This window comes from Idiotropiscis lumnitzeri, chromosome 13 (assembly GCF_059441095.1).
Source record: "Idiotropiscis lumnitzeri isolate Australia: NSW breed Sydney's pygmy pipehorse chromosome 13, RoL_Ilum_1.0, whole genome shotgun sequence".
In the NCBI taxonomy this organism is placed as follows: Eukaryota; Metazoa; Chordata; class Actinopteri; order Syngnathiformes; family Syngnathidae; genus Idiotropiscis; species Idiotropiscis lumnitzeri.
In genome coordinates this window covers 10,492,375-10,513,211 of record NC_142403.1, presented here as the reverse complement: position 1 = coordinate 10,513,211, position 20,837 = coordinate 10,492,375, and the positions used below count along the sequence as shown (strand labels likewise).

The window sequence follows — 20,837 nt, the reverse complement described above, 5'->3', positions numbered from 1 at the left end:
GGTTGGAATGACAGAACGCAAACATCTCTGAAGTCTGTTCGTGCAGGAGAGCGGCTTTGCATGTTACACCGCTATTTCATCTCCCAGACAGTCGGGCGTCACCTGTTTGTTAAGAACATTTAGCAGCCTCAGGGTCTCTGCCTCTGTTCCCCAACCAAAGAATTCCATCACCTCCTCCGCTTCCTCCTCTTCCTCCCCTTCATCCTCTCTCTCATCACTGTCATCTGTGTTGGACTCGTACTCTGAGACAATGCCTGACTCTCGAAAACGAGCAAAGTCCCGGCGGCTCAATGAATCGGCATTGCAAGCCGATAACTTTGCCGCGTCTTCAGGCATCTCCGTCACCTCGGGCTTGTCGGTTTCCAGAGGAGGGGGAGGAGAGGAGACGCGAGGTGGAGGAGGCCCCGGGGGTCCTGGGAGAAAACGAAAACATTCCAACTTGAGAACACGTTGGTTCCTACCTAGTGGGCTTCCCAGATTCCCGTTGGAAGATGCAAATGCATTAACGGCCCCGTCCGTGGTGCAAAGCTGGGGGAGGTTCAGGGCAGTCACTTCCGGTTTAGGGGTGGTCGGGTCACAGATTACTGGGGGCACTGTGGACCGGAAGGTGATCTCCAACAAACTGTCTTGGGATCCCACTGAAGAGCGAAGAACAGAGAAAGACGTGAACAGAGTGAGACGACATGCCAAACTTTCCTGTTTCAAAACGGCCAAAACCTGGACATATAATCCATTCGTGGATATATTTGTTACCGGACAAGCGGGACGGGCTAGGGCTGATCGATCATGAAAAGAATAATTATCCTGCTTATTTTAGTAATAATTGAACTCTTGATTATTCGAAGGATTAATATATATTTTTTTGGGGTTATGCCAATTTTGTAATCGTTGAGTGTAATATGCGTAATCGTAATTGAAATTTAGATTAATTGCACAGCCCTACGTTTGGCAGTCCGTAACTGCAAATGATAACATCACAAATATGGTTTTAAAATGATTCATTAATAGCTCCGAGGCATAAATTTTTGTGTCGAACGTGGTCAACTTTTTTTTTTTCCGATATACCGTTATATCGTACCACAGACGCTTTATATTGCATAGATGATTCATACCCTTATATCACACAACTCCACCTCTGCTGATGCTAATTTTGTAGTGAAAGGGATGACTAAATAGGTAGCCACTGTTGGGTCAGCAAAATAATTAGCAACACATCACTGAAGTGGCTTATTATTACAAAAAATTACTTCTGGCTCAAAAAGTGAGATCTACAGTAATCAAGTAGTGTAAAAAAAAACACTTGTTTGTCGGAGGTATGCTATAGATCAGGGGTGGGCAAACTTTTTGATTGGTGGGCTACAATGAGTTCTAAAATTTGACAGTGGGGCCGGACCACGAGCAGATGGATGGAGTGTTTTGGTAACCTCACCTCATCAGAGGAAAAAAAAACTACATTTAATTTTAAATGAAAATTAACAAAAGCATTACAACAAAATATCTGTCTTTGACACACCACAATATTTAGAAAATAAAACATTAACAAGGTTTATTCATTTAATTTTTTTCAAGTTCGGCGGGCCGGATTCAAACGTTTAACGGGCCGCATGTGGCCCCCGGGCCACAGTTTGCCCACGCCTGCTATAGATCCTTCTCTCAGTTCCTCTTAATAGCACAGCAACCTTTGGTCACAATCTCTTTGTTACGGAGTGGACGCCCAGTGACACATTTGCGATCTCGTTAGTGATCAGCAATTTCGTATTCCGTACAGTTTGTTGCGCCATCCAAAATAGCAGCATCATGGACAAGCACAAAAATATGTGAGCGTCAATTGCCAAATAAATGAGTAAATATAATGTGAGGGCTACTCCAATGAGCAATTCTGTGTGAGTCACTATATTAGCAAAATTGGCATAATCAATTGGCATTTGTGGGCAAATTTGGCATGTATAAACCGCTTCCATTTATTTTTTTCATTGCAGATAATAGAAAGTAAACGTGGAATATATTTCAATTTGGAATGATTCAAATTAAGCATCGTTTTAAATCAGCAGTATGAAGAAGGAATAAATGAAAAACTCATCGATTCAAGATGGATTGAGTCATTGTGATAATCAGTAATTGAATTGAATCTGAATCTTAGCTTAATTAAATCAGGAGGTGGCGAGAGATTTCTGTATTATTGAGGCAGTAATTGCAAAATAATAGCCCAGATTGCTCTGAAATGAAATTTCATGCAAATGTGTTTGCGTGTTTTTTTTGCAGTGGTTGTATTGACTCACAATTGTCGTCGTTCATTGGGCAAATTTGTGTTTCTCTACCTAATGTGTCCCACTTGTAATTTAACCAAAGTGCTGCCTGTGTCTGTGATTTTTTTGACAATGCACTCAATTAATTTCAGTCAAAGCAATGCAATGAATAGCTAACGTGTTTTTCCTTTAGCGAGTTGTCATATAGCATTTCCTGCATTAAAATTTTTTTTTTAAGTTTTACTAACTAGAGTTTGGTCCAGTGATTTTGGTCTCCAGTTCCTGGATTTGTTTGACCAGCAGCGAGATGTGCTGCAGAAGGTCTTTGTTTTGTAGCAGTAGCTGGTGAACTCGAGCTTGCGCCTCCAGTCGAGCGGTGGCCTCGGCACTCAGCTGGTCTTTCAAGAGGTGAACCTTCGCAGAAAAAACGAATACAAAATTAGATGGAGACAAAACATGATGTGAAATCATATATTTGCTATGTGAAAGTCCTATTGTGTAAGAACACTACATCATTAGAGGTGCTCTTGCTCTGAATCATCCCTGAAAGATACAAACTTAGTTTAAAATTACATGCAAAAATGTCCTTCATGTTCTGAATGCGCCAATTATCCAGACACGGAAAGTAGGCAGAGCAACCATAGCTTCAACAGGCTTAGAAAAACTCTTTGAAATCAACGAGGTTCATTTCATGATGAATTTAAATAATGGCCGAAAGTTTGAAGATTACGCGGTTAAACTCAACACGGGAGACCTACTAATGTAGATGCGAACGACCTCATCTCTGTTGGGTCAGACGTGTTTTAACAAGCCAAGACATTGTTGCCTTAACATAGAGTCTAACAATCCCCGCAGAGAGCTGAAATTCTCATTTCAAAAGCAAACAAAAAGGGAACACAACAGACTGAACACCTCATTTCAAGTGTCAATGAATGACCGATATGATTAAAAAAAACGCTTTGCTCGGCTAGGACATTTACCGAGAGTGATACCGATACTTCATCTACTAATTCTCTTCGAATTTCAACAAAGAATGGCAGACGTTCAAGTTCCATCTATGTCCCTGTTCGCCGCCAGTGAGCAAGTCATTGCTGTCTTCTGCTCATTTCATGGCGATCGAGCTCTCGAGCGCAACATCCTCATCCTAGCAGTTTGTCGTATGCGCTTGTCATTATCATCATTTCACGATATTTCACTCAAAGATAACCCTTAAGGAGTATCACCTTTTTGGTCGTTACCGAAATTTTTAAATGTTTTTCCAACAGTTGAGCAATACACTTCACTTTGATCTAGTCTATAACACAAGTATTAGCTATAGAAACAACCCAAACATTTGAGAAAAAAAAAAAAAAAAAAAAAATATATATATATATATATATATGTGTATATACATTTCTATATATATATATATATATATATATATATATATACACACATTTCTATATATATATATATATATATATATATATATATATATATATATATAAATATATATATATATATATAAATATATATATATACACACATTTCTATATATATATATATATATATATATATATATATATATATATATAAATATATATATATATATATAAATATATATATATATATAAATATATATTTATATATATATAAATATATATATATATATGAATATATATTTATATATATATATATATAAATATATATATATATATAAATATATATATATATTTATATATATATATATATAAATATATATATATATATATAAATATATATATATATTTATATATATATATACATTTCATAATATATTTGGCATTTTGCTGATTATTGGCATTTTTTATTTATTTTTTTTTGCTTTCAAGGACGATAAATTAAAAGCTAGTTTATTTTGGCTCGCTGCAGAACTCTCTCGCAACTGTGCTGGTGACCCTGCCTGCAGAAGCAGATTGGCCCGCCCACAGCACCATCTGATTGGTTCCTTGCGTAGTGGGAAGCAGCCAATCAGCAGTAAGCTGCCTGTTTGCTTTTTCACCTCAAGTCAAACGCACTACGGGAAAGGCAAGGCAACAGACTTTGTCCAAGTTTTGGAGTTCATATTTTTCAAAAATTTTGACACCATTTTACCCCCTTCTTCAAGAAATGAATATCAGCTTCAAATTTCGTTTATCGGCCTTTGTGATTACTTATCGGCCCTGAAAAAAAGCATAGCGGTCTATCACTAGTCAAAACAATCCAATCTAATCGGTATGTGTGAGGCAAACGCACCTGTGCCACAGCCACTTGCGTCTGCTGCTCTTGCTGCTGAAGTTGCTGTTGGAGAAGTTGGATCTGATGGTGAACAGACAAGGGAGTGCTGGGAGAGAGCACACTTAATGCAGGGAGCAGCATCCGGGGGCTGGACATCAGCAACGAGGTTTCTTCTGAAATCTGTCACCGCAGAGGGGAGACATGAGGTCGATGCACTCACCATGCCAACAAATAAATGGATTAGACAATCAAAAGGAGTTACAACTCATTTTGAAACACTCAAGTTTCAAAGGCAACAATTTTGTTGTTGCTGCGCTTATTATGCATCCATTAATTATTTGTGATATTTTTCAACATAAATGGCATCTTGTGGAAGGACAGGACTTGAAATGAGAAATGTTACTCAAAGCACCACACACATACTGTAAGCAAAGCAGAGTTGCTCCTCATGAGAGTAGGAAAAGATTGATTGCCAGTTTGAGTGGGATCTTTTATGGCCTTCTCAGGCGGCATGACATTTTTTGACGTTCACGAGGGTCGCGCTGTCAGACGACGAGACAATATCGTTCGGTGTCTTAGAGCGGGAGAGACATCACACTACAAGTCTCTCCATTGGCATCTCTCCAGGATGCTGGAGCCTGTCCCAACACCCCAGAATGTTTGCCAGCCAATCGCAGGGCACACTGAGACAAACGATCACTTGTCTCTCACTCTCACACCTAGGGATAATTTTGAGTGTCCAATCAACTCGCCGTGCATGTTTTTGGAATGTAGGAGGAAACCAGAGTACCCGGAGAAAACCCACGCAGGCACGGGGAGAACATTCAAACGCCACACAGGAAGACCAGAGTTGGAATCAGTGACACTTCAATTTGGTTCCATCTTTTGTCGCTGGGTATGTGAGCGATTGTTTAAAAAAACAAAAAAAACAACACCATTCCAGATTTGCAAGTTAAACAATACGCAAAAATGTGCGAGAAAGAGGCAACCGGAACGCTAGTCGCCAGATAAGAGATTGTCTAGACGTAACAGAATTAGTGTAAGACCAGTAATACAGCATCGGGAACTTGTTTGCAGCACTGAGTCGCAGTTATTCAGCAGTCACACATTCTTCAGTAGGTGTATTTGACAAACGGTCTATGCATGAACCACAGAATGCCAGAGGTGGTCAACATGTGGCTCCCGAGCTACATGACACACTTGGGTGTCCTCAGCGTGGAATTAGAGTACAAAGACCTGTTCCGACCACTGCGGAAATGAAGCACACCAAACAGTAACTGAAACTACTTAGCGTCCAAACCATTTGATTGAGCATTTTTTAAATTTATTTTGTTATTTTTATTTTATAATTATTTTTTATTTTTTATTTTTTTTACAAAACTGTCAGTTTAACAGTTTAGACCCTTTAAAATCGCAACCTCTTATAGTGGTTATTTCAAGGTAGGTACATCACAGTTCATTTGTGTGACTTAGCTGCGAAATATATTCTGCATCATATATTGAACAACTCTTCAAGAAAGCAATTTATAAGGAAACAAATACAATTAAACAGCAAGACGTCAGTGCACAATTTCTTCTCCTGGACTCGACATGCAGAAATATGTGACCTTGCTTTGAGCATTAATTATGATATTCCCTTGAAGGTGCTCGAGTGAATTGGATCTCATTGCCATGATAATCGAATGGAGACTTCCTATTGGGAAATGGACGCTACCTTAGAGCAGGTGTGGGCAAACTACGGCCCAGGGGGCCACATGCGGCCCATTAAACGTTTTAATCTGGCCCGCCGAACTTGAAAAAAATTTTAATGAATAAACCTTGTTAATGTTTTATTCTCTAAATACTGTGGTTTTTCAAAGACATATTTATATTGTTGAAATGCTTTTGTTCACTTTCATTTAAAATTATTTTTTTTTTCTCCAATGAGGTGAGGTGACCAAAACACTCCATTATTTAAAAAAATAAAATAGCTGTGCCATTACTAGACAGCACAACGAACGATACACAAAGCAACGCCAAATTTAATGCATCTTACACTTAATGGGGAACAGGGAAAAAAAATGAAGATATTGTTTCTAACCAATACCATGGAGTAAGTCCAGCGGGTAAGATTCCACTTTGGATGCGAAAGACGACTAAAGATTAATATCCTCCACTCTTGCGCGCATGATGAACAGAGTGCTGCTGTGGTGCGGTGTCTCAGTGGCTTTACGAGCGTAGACACAATTACCTGAGCAATCGATAAAAATAATAATTGATAAGATAAACGATTTTAAAAAGATTAATTTGTGACAACCCTAGTTGTCTAAGTTTTGTTTGCTCATACCTGCAACACGTCAAGCTGGAAGCTAATGATGATTATATAAGGGCTTGTCCGATTAGTCGATTAATCGAAAAAAATAATCGGTGACTCGTTGATTATCAAAACAATTATTTGTGGTAGCCTCAGCGATAACCACACCAAAATGTGAGTTGCTGCGTCCTACTACTCTGACAATTCTCGTACGCGAGTTGATGAGCGATAAAGTGGGTGCTATTAAGAGTTTTGTGCTTCCTTTTCGATGTTTGACACAATTGTAACAATGCATCTCATTTAAAATGGAACCGATTATGAAGAAAAGCTGAGTGTGTTTCAATCATTTATTTTCTATACACATATCTTGTTCGATCCTGGATCTGACTTTGGTTGGGTGTTAACCGGAATAATCAGCAGTCAATCATAGTCAGCCAAAGCTGCCCTTTGCTGTGGAATAATTCATCTGTAGTTTTAAAATAAATTATTGACAAATTTACACACTAGAGACATAACTTGCAGTTTGACACAACTACTCCCAGATCTCATGTTCTACTTTTTGGGGAAATGCTCAAAATTAATGAGTTAACCCAAAAGCAGCTGATATGATGACAACTGTTGCACATCAAGAAGAGCTACCATGATTTTGCTATTTTACATCCGCATTCCGGATGCTACAAATGTTTTTTCCCCACGGCATCTTGCAAATGACACCATTATGATAATAGGAATTTGTTGTAAAAAAATGTGATGATCAGAAAGAGAAAATAGGTCACTGCCATAGCAGTGCAAGTAGCAACACCATGGAAAGCCACTGCAGACGGCTCATATTGACACTAAACACCAGAATAAAAATTAGCATTTTTCGTCCCAGACATAGTGGGGACACTTTTTGTTAAGCAGGTCTGTTATATGGGTGATTGCCTATTCATAAGAAAATGTTTTCCAGGGTCCTGAGGTCCAATTATTTGATGAATGCTCAAATAAATAAATATATCACTCGCACTCTCTCCTCTCTCTCTCTCTCTCTCTCTCTCTCTCTCTCTCTCAATCTCTCTCTCTCTCTTTCTCATAGAGAAATGATTGAGAGAGAGAGAGAGAGAGAGAGAGAGAGCTAGAGAGAGACAGACATTGAGAGAGAGAGAGAGAGAAAGAGAGGAGAGAGTGCGAGAGAGCGAGAGCGAGAGCGAGAGAGAGAGAGAGAGAGTTTCTTTCTCTTTGCCGCTTAGAAAAAGCAGCTATTATGCAAATATTTTCTTACATTATTGTCCAGTTGGTTGAGGTTTGACGTCTTGGCCGTGGCATCCAGATCGGTCACCCCTCTGTTAATGCTGAGCTCTTCAGCGACCGGAAGCTGGGTCGTCTCATCAGCATCAATGTCGGTCTCCTCTGCGACCGTCGTCGTCTTGGCCGCGCCTCCTGTTAACGCGCCACCTGAGCCAAGTAAAAGACACATACACACAGGCGGATGAGCACGCACTCCTGCACGCACACGTGCAGGTATGAGCATGGACGCAGGCACACATGGATGGACACAAATAAACACAAACAAGTTACAAATATCCATCAGTATACGGTATGCGTAACATATCTCAATAGAAAACTAAAAGCTTGATAACAAGGTTACCCAGATTGATGATTAGTAGACCCGGAATGATCGTATTAAGTGTCCGGCTTTTTCATTTCCTTTCAGTTTCCGAGAAGGCAAACTGATAAGGGCCAAGAAATGGAGGCTTTGATGTCCTGTGGACATTTTTTTGAAGCGTTTGATAAGACATGCAAGCTAATGGCCTAAAGTATTTTTTTTTTAGGCTTTGGCAGTTGAATTTTGGGAGACAGGAATATTCGCAGCAGGAATCAAACACGGTGGGACAGCGCAAATGTTCAAAATATTTAACATACGTGTGTTGAGTACAGAATACGTCGTCTTAACAAGCAATCATTTTCCTTTCCTACATTTTTGTGTTCACGCATTTCGTACTTTTCAGTTTCTGTACATTTGTTTTCATGTTCTGGAGGATCAGCATCATCTATCGTGCTCCTTTTCGTTCTGTTATTTTTCAGAGCTCATTCGCCAATGTCATTAATAGGATTAAATTTGGCTGTTGAACTAGTGGCAACTAAACCTTCTAAAATGCTGCAAAGACGACATCTCAGAGCCAAATATCATTTGCTCGGGTTGCTGACCCAATTCCTGTTATTTTTCTGACTGCATTGCCACATTAGATCTGGTCTGAAGAAAATCCACATTGAACCTCGCCGTCTTTGAACCGCATGCTTTTCCTTCCAGCTCTTTAAGTCTGAAAATTATCTTCTGCGCATTAATTTTTTATTGGCATCTGAATTAGTTCCCAAGATAAGCTTATTGTCTGGCGTGCGTGTTCGCCTCCGGCTTGTGTCAATTAACAAACGCGGTTGCGTCCATTCCAATTTATGGAAATGACACGGACGATCTGTAGACTCATCAGCTGTAAAAACGCAGGTTCATTTCTAGGAGGACTGCATAATTCGGGGTTCTCACTTTGATTTGGGGAGGTTGACTAATGATGCCTGCCTGGGAATAGGCCTTGAACTTGATATCGCTCCACATCTTCCCACCCCACAAAGATGCGTTTGTTTTGCTACCAGGCAGGTGAGGAAGTGTATATTCACTTTGTTCTTTGCACTTGCCTCAGAGTATTTGTTTGAGTTTACTTTGTTGTTTGTGTACGGCAGATGTTGTGTCAGAGCGTTTGAATTTGTGTGTTGGGAGTGCTTAAAAATACACGAATTAGGCCATTGGCTCTCAACTGTTGGGATTGCGAGATCCACATCATCTTGTTGTCGCCAACTTGCGACATATTTTTAGAGGGTAAGAACGATAAAGGACAAGTTATTGCTCAAATAGCCTTTTAAAACATTTAAGAGCACCTTATTAAAATGAGAACAAACACGACAATTGCATGCACAAAAACTAACACATAGGCAATGAGCTCTTCTTTTTAGGAAAGTGACACATCGAAAGTTTGTTTTCATTCGAGGGAATGAAGAATGCTGAGCAAAGCAACCGTAAGAGTTTTCACTGTAATTTCGCTAGTTTATTAAATTAAAAGAGAGCCACTCAAGGGAAGTAAGCTTTTACTTTCTCACACAGCTGAGTTCATACGCAAGATATCTCAATGTGATTGAGGATCAACCCGACAACTAGCAGATTCGGAGATGGCTGCTCGACCCCTGAGCCATGGTTCTGCGACTTTTTGCTGGTATCTTCCAAAAGGAGGGCAAAAATCGTCGCTTTGGAGGTAGAATTGCGAGGTTTGCACCTGACACCAATAATATACTATCGAACCAGGTGTAGAGTGGCCGTCTCCCAATGTTGAGGTCATGAGTTCGATCCTCATTGAGCTTCTTGGTGTATCAAATGTGTGTATAAAGTGGGTTCAACCTGTAAATTTGTAAAATGTACTCAAAAACTCTTCTTGTAAAATTTACTTAAAACTTCTGAGTGAAAAAAACTTTACTAGGATTTGTCAAGAAAATTACACTGCATTTTTTTTTTTTACAGTGCTTTCGTATTTCATTGCTCCAACTGATTGTGCTGAGTGGGATGAAAACGTATTCATAACGTGATCCTAACCCAAAATTGAGAATGACATCCACTTTTTGTCGATTATATGCCATAGTCCATGAAATTCATAAGTTATGAAAAACCCGAGGACCAATATTGGGACCCACGATGGAGAAATTGGATTGTGCTTACCTGACAATGACGAGTCGTTGCCATTCTTTTCGCTGTGGCAGTCCAGCTGACTATCTGCATTCTGCTGCGCATTCTTCAGACTCAGTTTGTGACAGACCTCAAATGCCTGACCAACAGTCCGGACAATGCGCATGGCCTGACTCTGTTGGGTGAGAAGGGAGGGAGGTTGCTTGCACTTCTCATATGCGGTGGGAAGAATTTTTTTTAATGCACCCAAGCAAGATGTAGGAACAAATTTATGATGATTAAAAAAGTCTCACTCGCCATACTCTCAATGGAAACACTAAATGCAATTTCTACTGGGTAAATTTTGGACAGTGCATTTTATTCTAAAAAGACATTTGAGTGAAAAATATTCAGCGTAAAATTCTGCAAACCAAATTTACCGTGTACATTTGACTAGAAAATTCTCGAACATCCAAACTGCGGGAACAAAGTGGAAATATGCATATACACCGCGACATATTGCCTCACCTTCCGAAAATAATTGGGAATCATTATTTTTCCATTTTTTTCCGAAATCAAAAATTGATCAGATCATATTAGTGCAATTGCACGATTTTACGTTAAATCACATTTTTTTTACTTTTACTGACTATTTTCTATAAATCAAAGATATTTGTAGGAGTAAAATAATGAAAGTAAAACAGAAAGGATATGGATCATTTAACAATATGGCTCTTTCGGACTTTTTTTTTTGTATATGCATGCCTAATAATATTTCTCACATTTGATATTAAACTCACACACACATGCACTCACACAAACACAAAGCAATGTTGTTGTTTGACTTTTAGCTTAGTCCTTGGTCTGTTTTTTTTCTTCCCTTGTGGCAATTGTTACATTTCAAAACACTCTAACATGTTGACAAATTGCTTGTTTTGCAATGTATAAACGGGCATCCTGTCATTGGTCGTGTTCGGCACATCAAACTCAGTGATCGGTTCAGTCCGGCGTGCCATTTGCAAAGCAATGTGAAAATGATTCAGTTGTCTGTTCGAAGGAATTAAACTCGCTAGTCAACTGCGTTGAACAATCGACAACCAGAGGAATAACGTAAAATAGAGATCAGATTTTTATTCTCTAGTTTAGGTTGAACACAGCAAGGTGCAGTTCAAAACTAAGAGAAGCTTCTCACCTTCTTCTTGGACTTGAAAACGTTACACCGGAAGACATTGCTGTGCCCATCTCGTGCGATGTAACTGAAGATCTTTAAATCCTGAGAGTCATGAGACACATAGAATATTCTGAAAGAGGTGGAAAAAAAAAAGAGCACAATTAAAATACACCAAAAGTAAGTAGCGCCAATCAGCTTGTAATATTTGTTTTAATGGACACGCACTTTGTAGTTGTCTGCGTACCAGCCATGTACATAGTTTGTAGTTCCAAACTAGGGCGCTTCATTTACACACTTAACAATTATGTGGCTTTTTTTTTTAATATTTTCAAGCTGATTCTCTTTAAAGTTGATTGTCTAGTGGCCATATTAAAGGACTTGAGCCGCAGTGTAATCCTCGACATTGATAATTCATTTAAAAATGTTGGTAATTGGAGAGTGTTCTAATCAATCTCTTGGTTCCTTATTTTTGGTCTTTAGTTTCATTTGTTGCACTTATGCATGCACACGACTGTAACAACAAGACCGCTTCACACACTCACTAGCGTGTCTGAATACTGTGGACGCCTGCACGAGGCATTGTGCGGAATTTGCATATTTTTTGGCTTGTGATTGTTTTACAAATCCCAATTCTAATGATGATATTGGCACATTGTGTAATAAGAGGAAATGATGATTTGCAAATCCCTTTCATTATATATTCGGTTCAATGAACTGCGAAGACGTTTCATGTTCAAACTCTTACACATGATTCACAGATGGCAAAAAAGTTGTAAAAATGTGGTAGTAAATATATTTTTTTTCTTTCAAGGCACTTGTTAACTTTTGGCAAGTGGTATTAACGCCCAGTAGGGCTGGTTTTATAAAATAAAATAAAATAAAATAAAATAATCAATATATCAATTTGAATAAAGGTTCCTTTTCATGGCCCGATATCGATTCATAAAACCATGTATTGATACTTTTAATGACGTCTTTTCCCCCATAAATTTACATGACTTCCCAGGTCACGCGAGATCTAGTCACCACGTAAAAGTAGCGAATCAAAACAAAATGGCGGAAGCAGTGAAGGTAGTGCCAACAAGTACGGCGCGAAATCATTTGATTGAATCGAAAATCAATCAGTGAATTGTGAATCAAAAATGTAATCGTCTCTAAGTGAATATAATCGATTTTGGAAATTTCAAATCGATACCCACCCCTCTTGCCCCGATTCCACATTTTATGGACATGACTATGCAGCACTTCCGAACAGACTGAATCCATTCTCCATGGGCCAATTGTGTAACGTGAGTAATGAACTGATCTTGTATGTTGATGGCTGCGCTCATTTTCTTCTTTGTGAACCAGCTGCTCTGCATCACCGACTGAGAGGCTTTACCCACACCGCACGATTACCACTGCAGTTCATCCACCATATCTTACTTTCACGTATACACATTTGCTAGAATGTTAACGATCTTGGTGGCCAACAGAGGATTAACGCTGCATTAAACATCTTCAGACAGTATATATCGCTGAGTTTCAGTCAGGCTATCCTATGGCACAGTTTGCCCATTCAAAGTTAGAGGAGAATTATAATTTCTTGGTGAATATTTGTCATGTGTAAGGGACTCGAATGTAAAATAAATAAATTAATTAATTAATGAAAAAAATCTGATGTTAAGATGTTAAACACCTGTACAGTATGTGGAGAAGTCAAATCAGTCATCAACCACAACTTCAACATTGTGATCCAATTTCTACAAACTCCCCAAGAATAACTTTACAAAAAGTCGTTGAAAGCTTTGGAATGGCCAAGCTCGAACCCGGACCTGAATACAATTGAAAATCTGCCGGGTGGTCTGAAAAAGGCTTTGCACAGTTGGTTGCCCTTGATAGATTTGGATTGATTTTCCAATGAAGAGTGGTGGTCATGAGTCATAATTTGCCAGGCAGATACACTCCCACATAAAAAGATGGACTGCAGTGACAAAATACAAAGATGCTTCACGCAATCATTAATTCCAGGGGGTGTGTATTTATGCAAACATGTTTTCTTTATTTTTTTTTTTCCCCATTTACCCCGACGTTAAAGGCGTGCGTCGACTTATTACAGCCGCTGAAATTTGGAAAGGCACACACGTCTACGCAAAGCCTGACAGCTGACAAAGCCTAGCTGAGGTGTAGAAAGATTTGATTTATCAAATCTAAGAAAGGGTTGAGCCTTGGCAGTGGCACTGATCTGGGCAAGGTCACACACACACACACACACACACAAAAAGATCTGCTAAATAAAATAAAATAAAATAATAATCATAATATAATACATGAATGTCCATTTTATGTTATTAAATTATTACGGCAAATAAAATTAATAATGTTCCCTCAATTTTTCACATGTGTGACGAAAGGTGACAACACGCATGCCCTGCTTTCTGGTCTTCCCCAAAAGAGTATTTCTAGTCTACAACTACTTCAGAATTCAGCCGCACGGGTGCTGACGAGGACCAGAGGGCGGGCACATATTACACCAGTTTTAAAATCGCTGCATTGGCTCCCCGTGTGTTTCAGGATTGATTTTAAGGTGCTTCTATTTGTTTTTAAATGCCTTCACGGTCTTGGGCCATCTTATTTATCTGACCTTCTTTTCTTGGATCAACCCTCGCGGACCCTGAGGTCCTCTGGCACCGGCCTGTTAATTATTCCTAGGGTGAGGACTGGAACGCATGACGAGGCTGCATTCAGCCATTCTGGTCCTCGTCTATGGAATAGCCTGCCGGAGGACATCAGGTCAGCACAGACTGTTGGTATTTTTAAAAGTAGGCTCAAGACTCACCTTTTTAGTTTGGCTTTTAAATAATTTATCTTAGTTTTTTAAATCAGGACTGTCATTTTATCTATTATCATTGTCTTTCATTTTTTTTTAGCTTCTTTGTCTTTTAGTGTCATAATTTTTCTCATATATTTTAGCTCCGTCGTTTTATATTATTGTCTTTTAATTTTTAGCTTCTTTTTCTTTTAGCATTATCACTTTCTTTTATATATTTTAGCTCCAGTGTTTCCTCAAGGGGGGCCTCCGCGCTGGGAGGTGTGGCTGGGGGCGTGCCAATTTGTTGTAAATCTCATCCAAAAAAAAAACCTTAATTTGCTTCAGAGTCTTTTAGGGGGGTGAATTTAAGTACTGATGTCATTTTTATATTCATATCTATTATATAAATGCCAATGTTCAGATGGACCAAGTGTCCCTTTAATGGACTTCATTGTCTGGGCCATCTTAGGTCCGAAGCACTTAAAGTAAGGCATCAAGGCTACTACTACTGTGCCTTTATAACCATTAAATATACATCGATGGGTTTTTGCTTTGGACCGTATATATTTTTTTATATGCGGTATGATCACATTCCAAGTTAAATTATCCACAAAGGCGATGTCACTGTAAATGTGATTCAATGAGTGTGTGTGTTCATCTCCTTAAACTGTTGTGACAGTTAATAGAAATTAAACGCTAAGAGGCGTGGGTGGGAAGGTTCCTTGGCAACCCTCATCGGTCTTGGTGAATCTCAAGCTGAGACAGCGCGTAGAAACTTATTTTATAAACGACTACCGTATTTTCTGGACTATAAGCCACTACTTTTCTCCGAGATTTTTAACCATGCGGCTATTACAGCGGTGCGGCTTTTCTGTGGATTTTTTTTTTCACCGGTAGGGGGCGCTCTATAGTTCTGAATATACGCTAAATAACTTAATTAATTAATAATGAATCATTAGAATTAGTAATCATTAATAATTATAATGATATAATATAATATAATAATTAATAATTTAATTAGCAAAGTTGTTGCTGAGGTAAAAGGCACTGTTTTAAAAATTTGTTTATGTACCTGCAGTAAATACATTTTTTTTCAACATAGAATATTGTGGCTTATAGCCTGGTGCGGCTTGTATGTCGTGTTTTCTTTTCTTTATTTTATTCATTATTTTCTTTTGTATGTATTTATTATTTAGTTGCAGCAGCTTATGTACAGGTGTGCCTTATAGTCCGGAAAATATGCTATTTTATTCAGTAATACAGTAAAAATCTAAAAATGCGTCTAGACGACAAGCATGGATAACATAAGTCACCTTGGGAGTACAACAAACAGATTCCAAAACTGTCACATACAGTGTACAGATTGACCGCATTTTTTCGAGATAGAGAGCACGACAAGAAATCAGGGTGTGTAAATTGTGTAAGAATTTTTGATCAGGTGTAGAAAGGGTGCAATAATTCTTTATCTTTGTGGCATTTTACTGAAAGCATAATGCTTTCGATGGGATTAAAAGACTGTTCTAAATTCTATAATGTCTCCTCAAGTTGGTATCAATTTATACACCTGATTACAGCGCACTTGGGAGCCCAGCATCCCACTCGGCGATTGCTAAAAATGAAAAATAGGACCAGTGCTCCGTAAATAATAGGCTGAGCACAAATTGTGACTTGATTCTTAAAATTAATTGTGCAGAAGTGAAATACACAGTGCCAAAATGATGATGCATGCATGCACTAAGTGAAATAAATGCGATGTTCGTTTTCCTGGGAGAGTTTTTGCACATGTTGTTTCTCCAAGAACTTTATATACTGTAAATATTGGGGGGGGGGACATTTTCCATGTATCCCGTGGAGGGAGAAGGATCATAGGTTGCTGAAAAGAGACTCTGGACCTCTCTAAAAACATCATCATACTGTTAAATAAATGCGCAAGGCTGTGAGAAAATGCTTTCGTTCTGATAAAGGAAATTCAAATGCAAATGCAAATGCAAATGCATCGCATTACATCAGCGGCTGGTCAAAAAGCCTCTGATGAACGAGCAGCAAGCGGCTATTTGAAGCTGCCGGTGTCCCAGGAGAGCCGAGAAGCTCACCCGTGCAGGATCCTCCAACGGCATGCACTCAGGCTTAAGGCTGTATTTGGAGGAGAAACATTTGCAGCAGCGGACTCACAAAAACATCTAGACCCATTTCTAATCACTTCCATCAAAAGATGAATGGTAGTAACGTTGATGAGGATGTCAAAATGATCTCTGCAAAGCGTGACGTTTCAAGACAAAGGACCCAACTTTGATAATTGTGAGTATCGAGGGAGAGAAGAAAAAAAACGTCACCACCACCATCCCCCGACCTAAACCCTGTTGAGCATCGATTTATAAAATGCCTCCTCAGTGTCAGCTAATTTGGTCATTCCTTCTTTCTCTCTCGGTTGCTCGCAAGAATTCACCTTCAGTAATTTGTACGCACAAGATTGTTGCATGTCCAAATAGAGGAATTTCTTTTATTACTGCTGTAGTCATTTTGCCCAGACTTATAAAACATTTTGTTGACAGAATAGATACGGCAAAGAATGTTTTGAAATCTATAGTGATTATCCATCATAACCTGCTCGCTAAGGAGAGAACGACGGTGTTGCCCGCGATAAATTAAAAAAGAAAAATTATAATAATTTGACATCCCTGCTGTAACGGGCAGATGTCTCATTATGACAAATTCTATCGATTGGACGGTATGGAGGCTCTGAAGTTTTAATGTTGTGATGAAAAGGATTTCAAAATCAACCAAAGCTAAAAGCGAAACATAACACTTGGGCCACGTTTTGTTTTGTGGGGATTTTCTGTGATGCACGCCGCTACATTATACACAACTGCAACATAAAGGTGGTGAAAATAGTTCACACATTTCCATTCCGTCTTTCATCTCACTTCTAGGCTTCCATTGCTTGGAATCACATTTCTGGTGTATGATACTACGACTGTCATCCTGAATTGAAATGAAAAAAAATATTCCATGCATTCTGTGAACAAACTAGAAAACATATTTGCATTTTTGCATTATCATATGAATGCAGTCGCTGCCAAGTGTTAACAATGTCTTGGCTAATGCAAATCTGTATAGTGGATATAAAAAGACCACCCTTTCTAGCTTAAATGCAAGGTTTGGTGATTACAAATTCAACTCAGGTAAAATATTTCAAAATGTTTTCCAGCATTAACTCATTCACTACCAGCCGATTAAGGAGAAAAAAAAATAAATAAAAAAAATAAAGGATCTTTGACGTTTATAGCCGTCAATGGCAGTAAATGAGTTAATGGAACCTACAACCTGTAGCATAGTATCAAAATATCACAAATAAAATGTTATTTCAAGATCAAGTGAGAAATCATTTTAAAAAAATGCCAAATAAAATGAACGTAATTAAACAATCCTTTTTTTTTTTTTTTAAACAGAGCAAAATAATGTTGCTCATAAAGGCGGAATACATATTTTTCGCCTTTTTCCATCAAGCACATGTATTTAAAAATGAATCGGAATCTTGTTTTAAATTAATTTCTCAATATGATTTATCGTGTGTGTTGTGAGGAGGTTCCCCACCGTGACACTAAGAAGATCCAAACCATATTTACACAGAATTACTGTTTAAATCGCCAGTCTGTTCATGTTGATGCTGGCTCGAATTCTGAGTAAATGTCAAGCAAAGACGCAGCGCCTGCCCGATTCTCTGTTTGACACTTCACATCTCAGGGACTTTCACATATGGCAGGTGAACTTAATCCGAGGTCTGAAAATGCTCTGGAAGGTCAAATGCTCAGAAAATGTAGAGAGAAAAGATATTTTGTCAGCTTACCTGTAAATGGGGTCCTGCATCACCATCATTTTATTTTCATCCCACATCCATTCCTTCTTCTGTAATAAAAATTAATTAAGCTTTTAGGACTGCTGAATTCAATGTTAAAACTTTGAATTTTCAGTTTGCATAGCATTTTGCAACAGCAGGAAATAAAAAAAATAAAAAAGAGATTTAGTACGGCCCACAACATACTGAGTTTGCTTTGTGCGGAAGACATGACTGAATGAAACAGATAGCAACCCTCGAACATCTCTCAACATACTGTATGGGGTGCACCAGAATTAGTTAAAGGGGAAGTCAAACCCCAAGAAATTCTTGACAGGAATATGTTCTATGCAGGCCCACGAGTCGAAACACGGCATTTGGATTAATATTGCTTTTGTAGTATATGAGTTATGCAGCAAAATTCAACCGTTTTTATCCATTTCAGGGGGCGGCCATTTTGTCACTTCTATCGACTGGAAATGGCCAATCACAGCTCACCTGTTTTCTGAATCTGAGGCATGATTGGTCATTACTTGAGCAACACTGATTGCATTTTGAAAGTGAAAAAATGCCCGGGTGGATTTTACTGCTTACCTCATATTCCACAAACGCAACATTAATCAAAATACCACATATAGAATAATGAAGGCGCATAAAACATTTTATTGCAAAAACATTTTTTGGGGTTGACTTCCCCTTTAAGAGGGCAATCATAACTTGAGGCTTTGATTTTTTTTTTTAGTCTGCCAACACCAAGAACAATCTCAAATTTGCTTATTTTCTGATTCTAAATGCATGCTGTGACATTTACTGCTGGCGACTGCTGCTATGAAGTGAATAATCCCAAATATTGACATAGTGTGGCTATCTGAGCAGTACACGACACACACAAGTGAACAGAGCCACACACTCATTTCCCTTCTGCCACCAAGGGAGTTCAATGTCACAATAAAATGTCAACCAAGGAATTATTTATATTCTCGTTGAAGCTTTGTTTACTCAATATTTCAATTATTCCTATCTTTAGTCCATCATTGTACTTGGGCTTGGAGATGAGTTTGTGACTGCCAGCTGACATTTTAGCTGCCAGACGCCGTTCGCTCATCCGTAGCATTTCAGCCACACAATTACTCTCATATTGAGCCTTTAAAATAATGAAGTACTTTCACCTGACTCAACCTTCATTAAACCACTATTTCACATCGATACAACTCTCATCGGATATTTTATACCTATTTAGATAGAAGGCTTAACACATCAAGGGTTCTGACTGAACACACAGCATTTGTCGAAAGAGTGCAATGCTTAAGAAGCAAATGCTGTTTACATAACAAGGATAAGAAATGTCACTCACTTTTTTCTTTTTTCTTAAGGAGACCTTAACGCCCTCCACAGACACCATGATGCTGACCTTTTTCTTTTTGATGTTTTTCACCTTGAACTCATACTGCAAAGAGAAGAGACATGAACATTAACATTGATTCTTACGTCATCTTGAGCACACACAATGTCAATGCTACAAAATGGGCACATTCTTGGGGGAAAAAAAACAACAACATTGTTATATGTTGAACAGGATGCATATGAGGAAAATAAGGCAAGAAGTGACGACTGGGTTGGTCAGAACTGGTGCTGCTTGATTATAAACAAAATATTAATTCTGATTATTTTACTGATAATTGAAATCACGATTATTCAAACGATTAATTTTTTTTAGTACAAATCTAAAAAAAAAAAATTAAAACCGGAAACAATATTAAGACAAATGTTTTTTTTTCCTTAAAATAAAAAAAAAATGTGCAAATGTATAAATTCAAGTATGGTTTCCTTCTATAAACAAACATTTTACTTGCCAGAAATTGCCATGGAACTGTTGTGACATTTAAATAAACAATTTCTATAGAACACCTAACTTTTGAACTAAAATATACTGTAATATTAGACATTGTAAAGTTAATACTTTAGAAGAATGTTTTATATAATAACATACAGTAGATGTTTTTTTTTCGATATGTTGTAATTGTTGAGTGTAATAATCGTAATCATAATTGAATTTCGATTAATGGCACAACCCAAGTGTGACTCTGTTCCACTTTATTATCAGCAATTGAGCGTTGATTCAATCAGAGAATGATGACGAGAAATGAAGAATGTGCAAGTCATATAAATTAGAGCAAGCAAATAAGCAAGGTGGTGAAACAGCGATGGAGAGCATCGAGAGTAACCTACCGGAGATGTTACACTACGTGCACATCACTTTTATTCCAGCAGGCCTGCAGAATGCTAATACACATCACAAGCGACAATTACTGCAGCAAATTAACTTTTCATTTAGTGGTAGGCTGGACCCTCTAAGTACACTCTGATATCTTTAATAAGCGTGTCTATTATTTTCTGACAGTTTAATCATTCACATCATCACCATCAGACAATTCATAATCACAGTTGGGCTTTATTTTCTATTGCAAGATAAAAAAAAAACGGCAACGAGGAATAAAAGTGTATCAATAAAATATGCATGTCATATTTTTTTTTGGGCTTGATTGAAATATAATCGAATAAATATATACCTAACTAAGGT

The 20,837-nt window shown here is 38.1% G+C and overlaps 1 protein-coding gene across 2 annotated transcripts in view; it reads right to left on the bottom strand.

The window, feature by feature from the left end:
- nos1apa (nitric oxide synthase 1 (neuronal) adaptor protein a) overlaps window positions 1–20,837 on the bottom strand; it is a 54,179-nt gene that overhangs the window by 13,442 nt on the left and 19,900 nt on the right. Inside the window, exons 3-10 of one of the 2 annotated variants that reach the window (XM_088313273.1) lie at window positions 19,611–19,703; window positions 18,269–18,327; window positions 11,652–11,760; window positions 10,514–10,655; window positions 8,036–8,256; window positions 4,500–4,661; window positions 2,495–2,660; window positions 462–638 (exon numbers count right to left, since the gene is read on the bottom strand). In XM_088313273.1, coding sequence (XP_088169399.1) covers window positions 462–638; window positions 2,495–2,660; window positions 4,500–4,661; window positions 8,036–8,256; window positions 10,514–10,655; window positions 11,652–11,760; window positions 18,269–18,327; window positions 19,611–19,703 — 1,129 coding nt within the window. The remainder of the gene's footprint in view (window positions 1–461; window positions 639–2,494; window positions 2,661–4,499; window positions 4,662–8,035; window positions 8,257–10,513; window positions 10,656–11,651; window positions 11,761–18,268; window positions 18,328–19,610; window positions 19,704–20,837) is intronic. The other variant, XM_088313276.1, reaches the window with a different exon arrangement.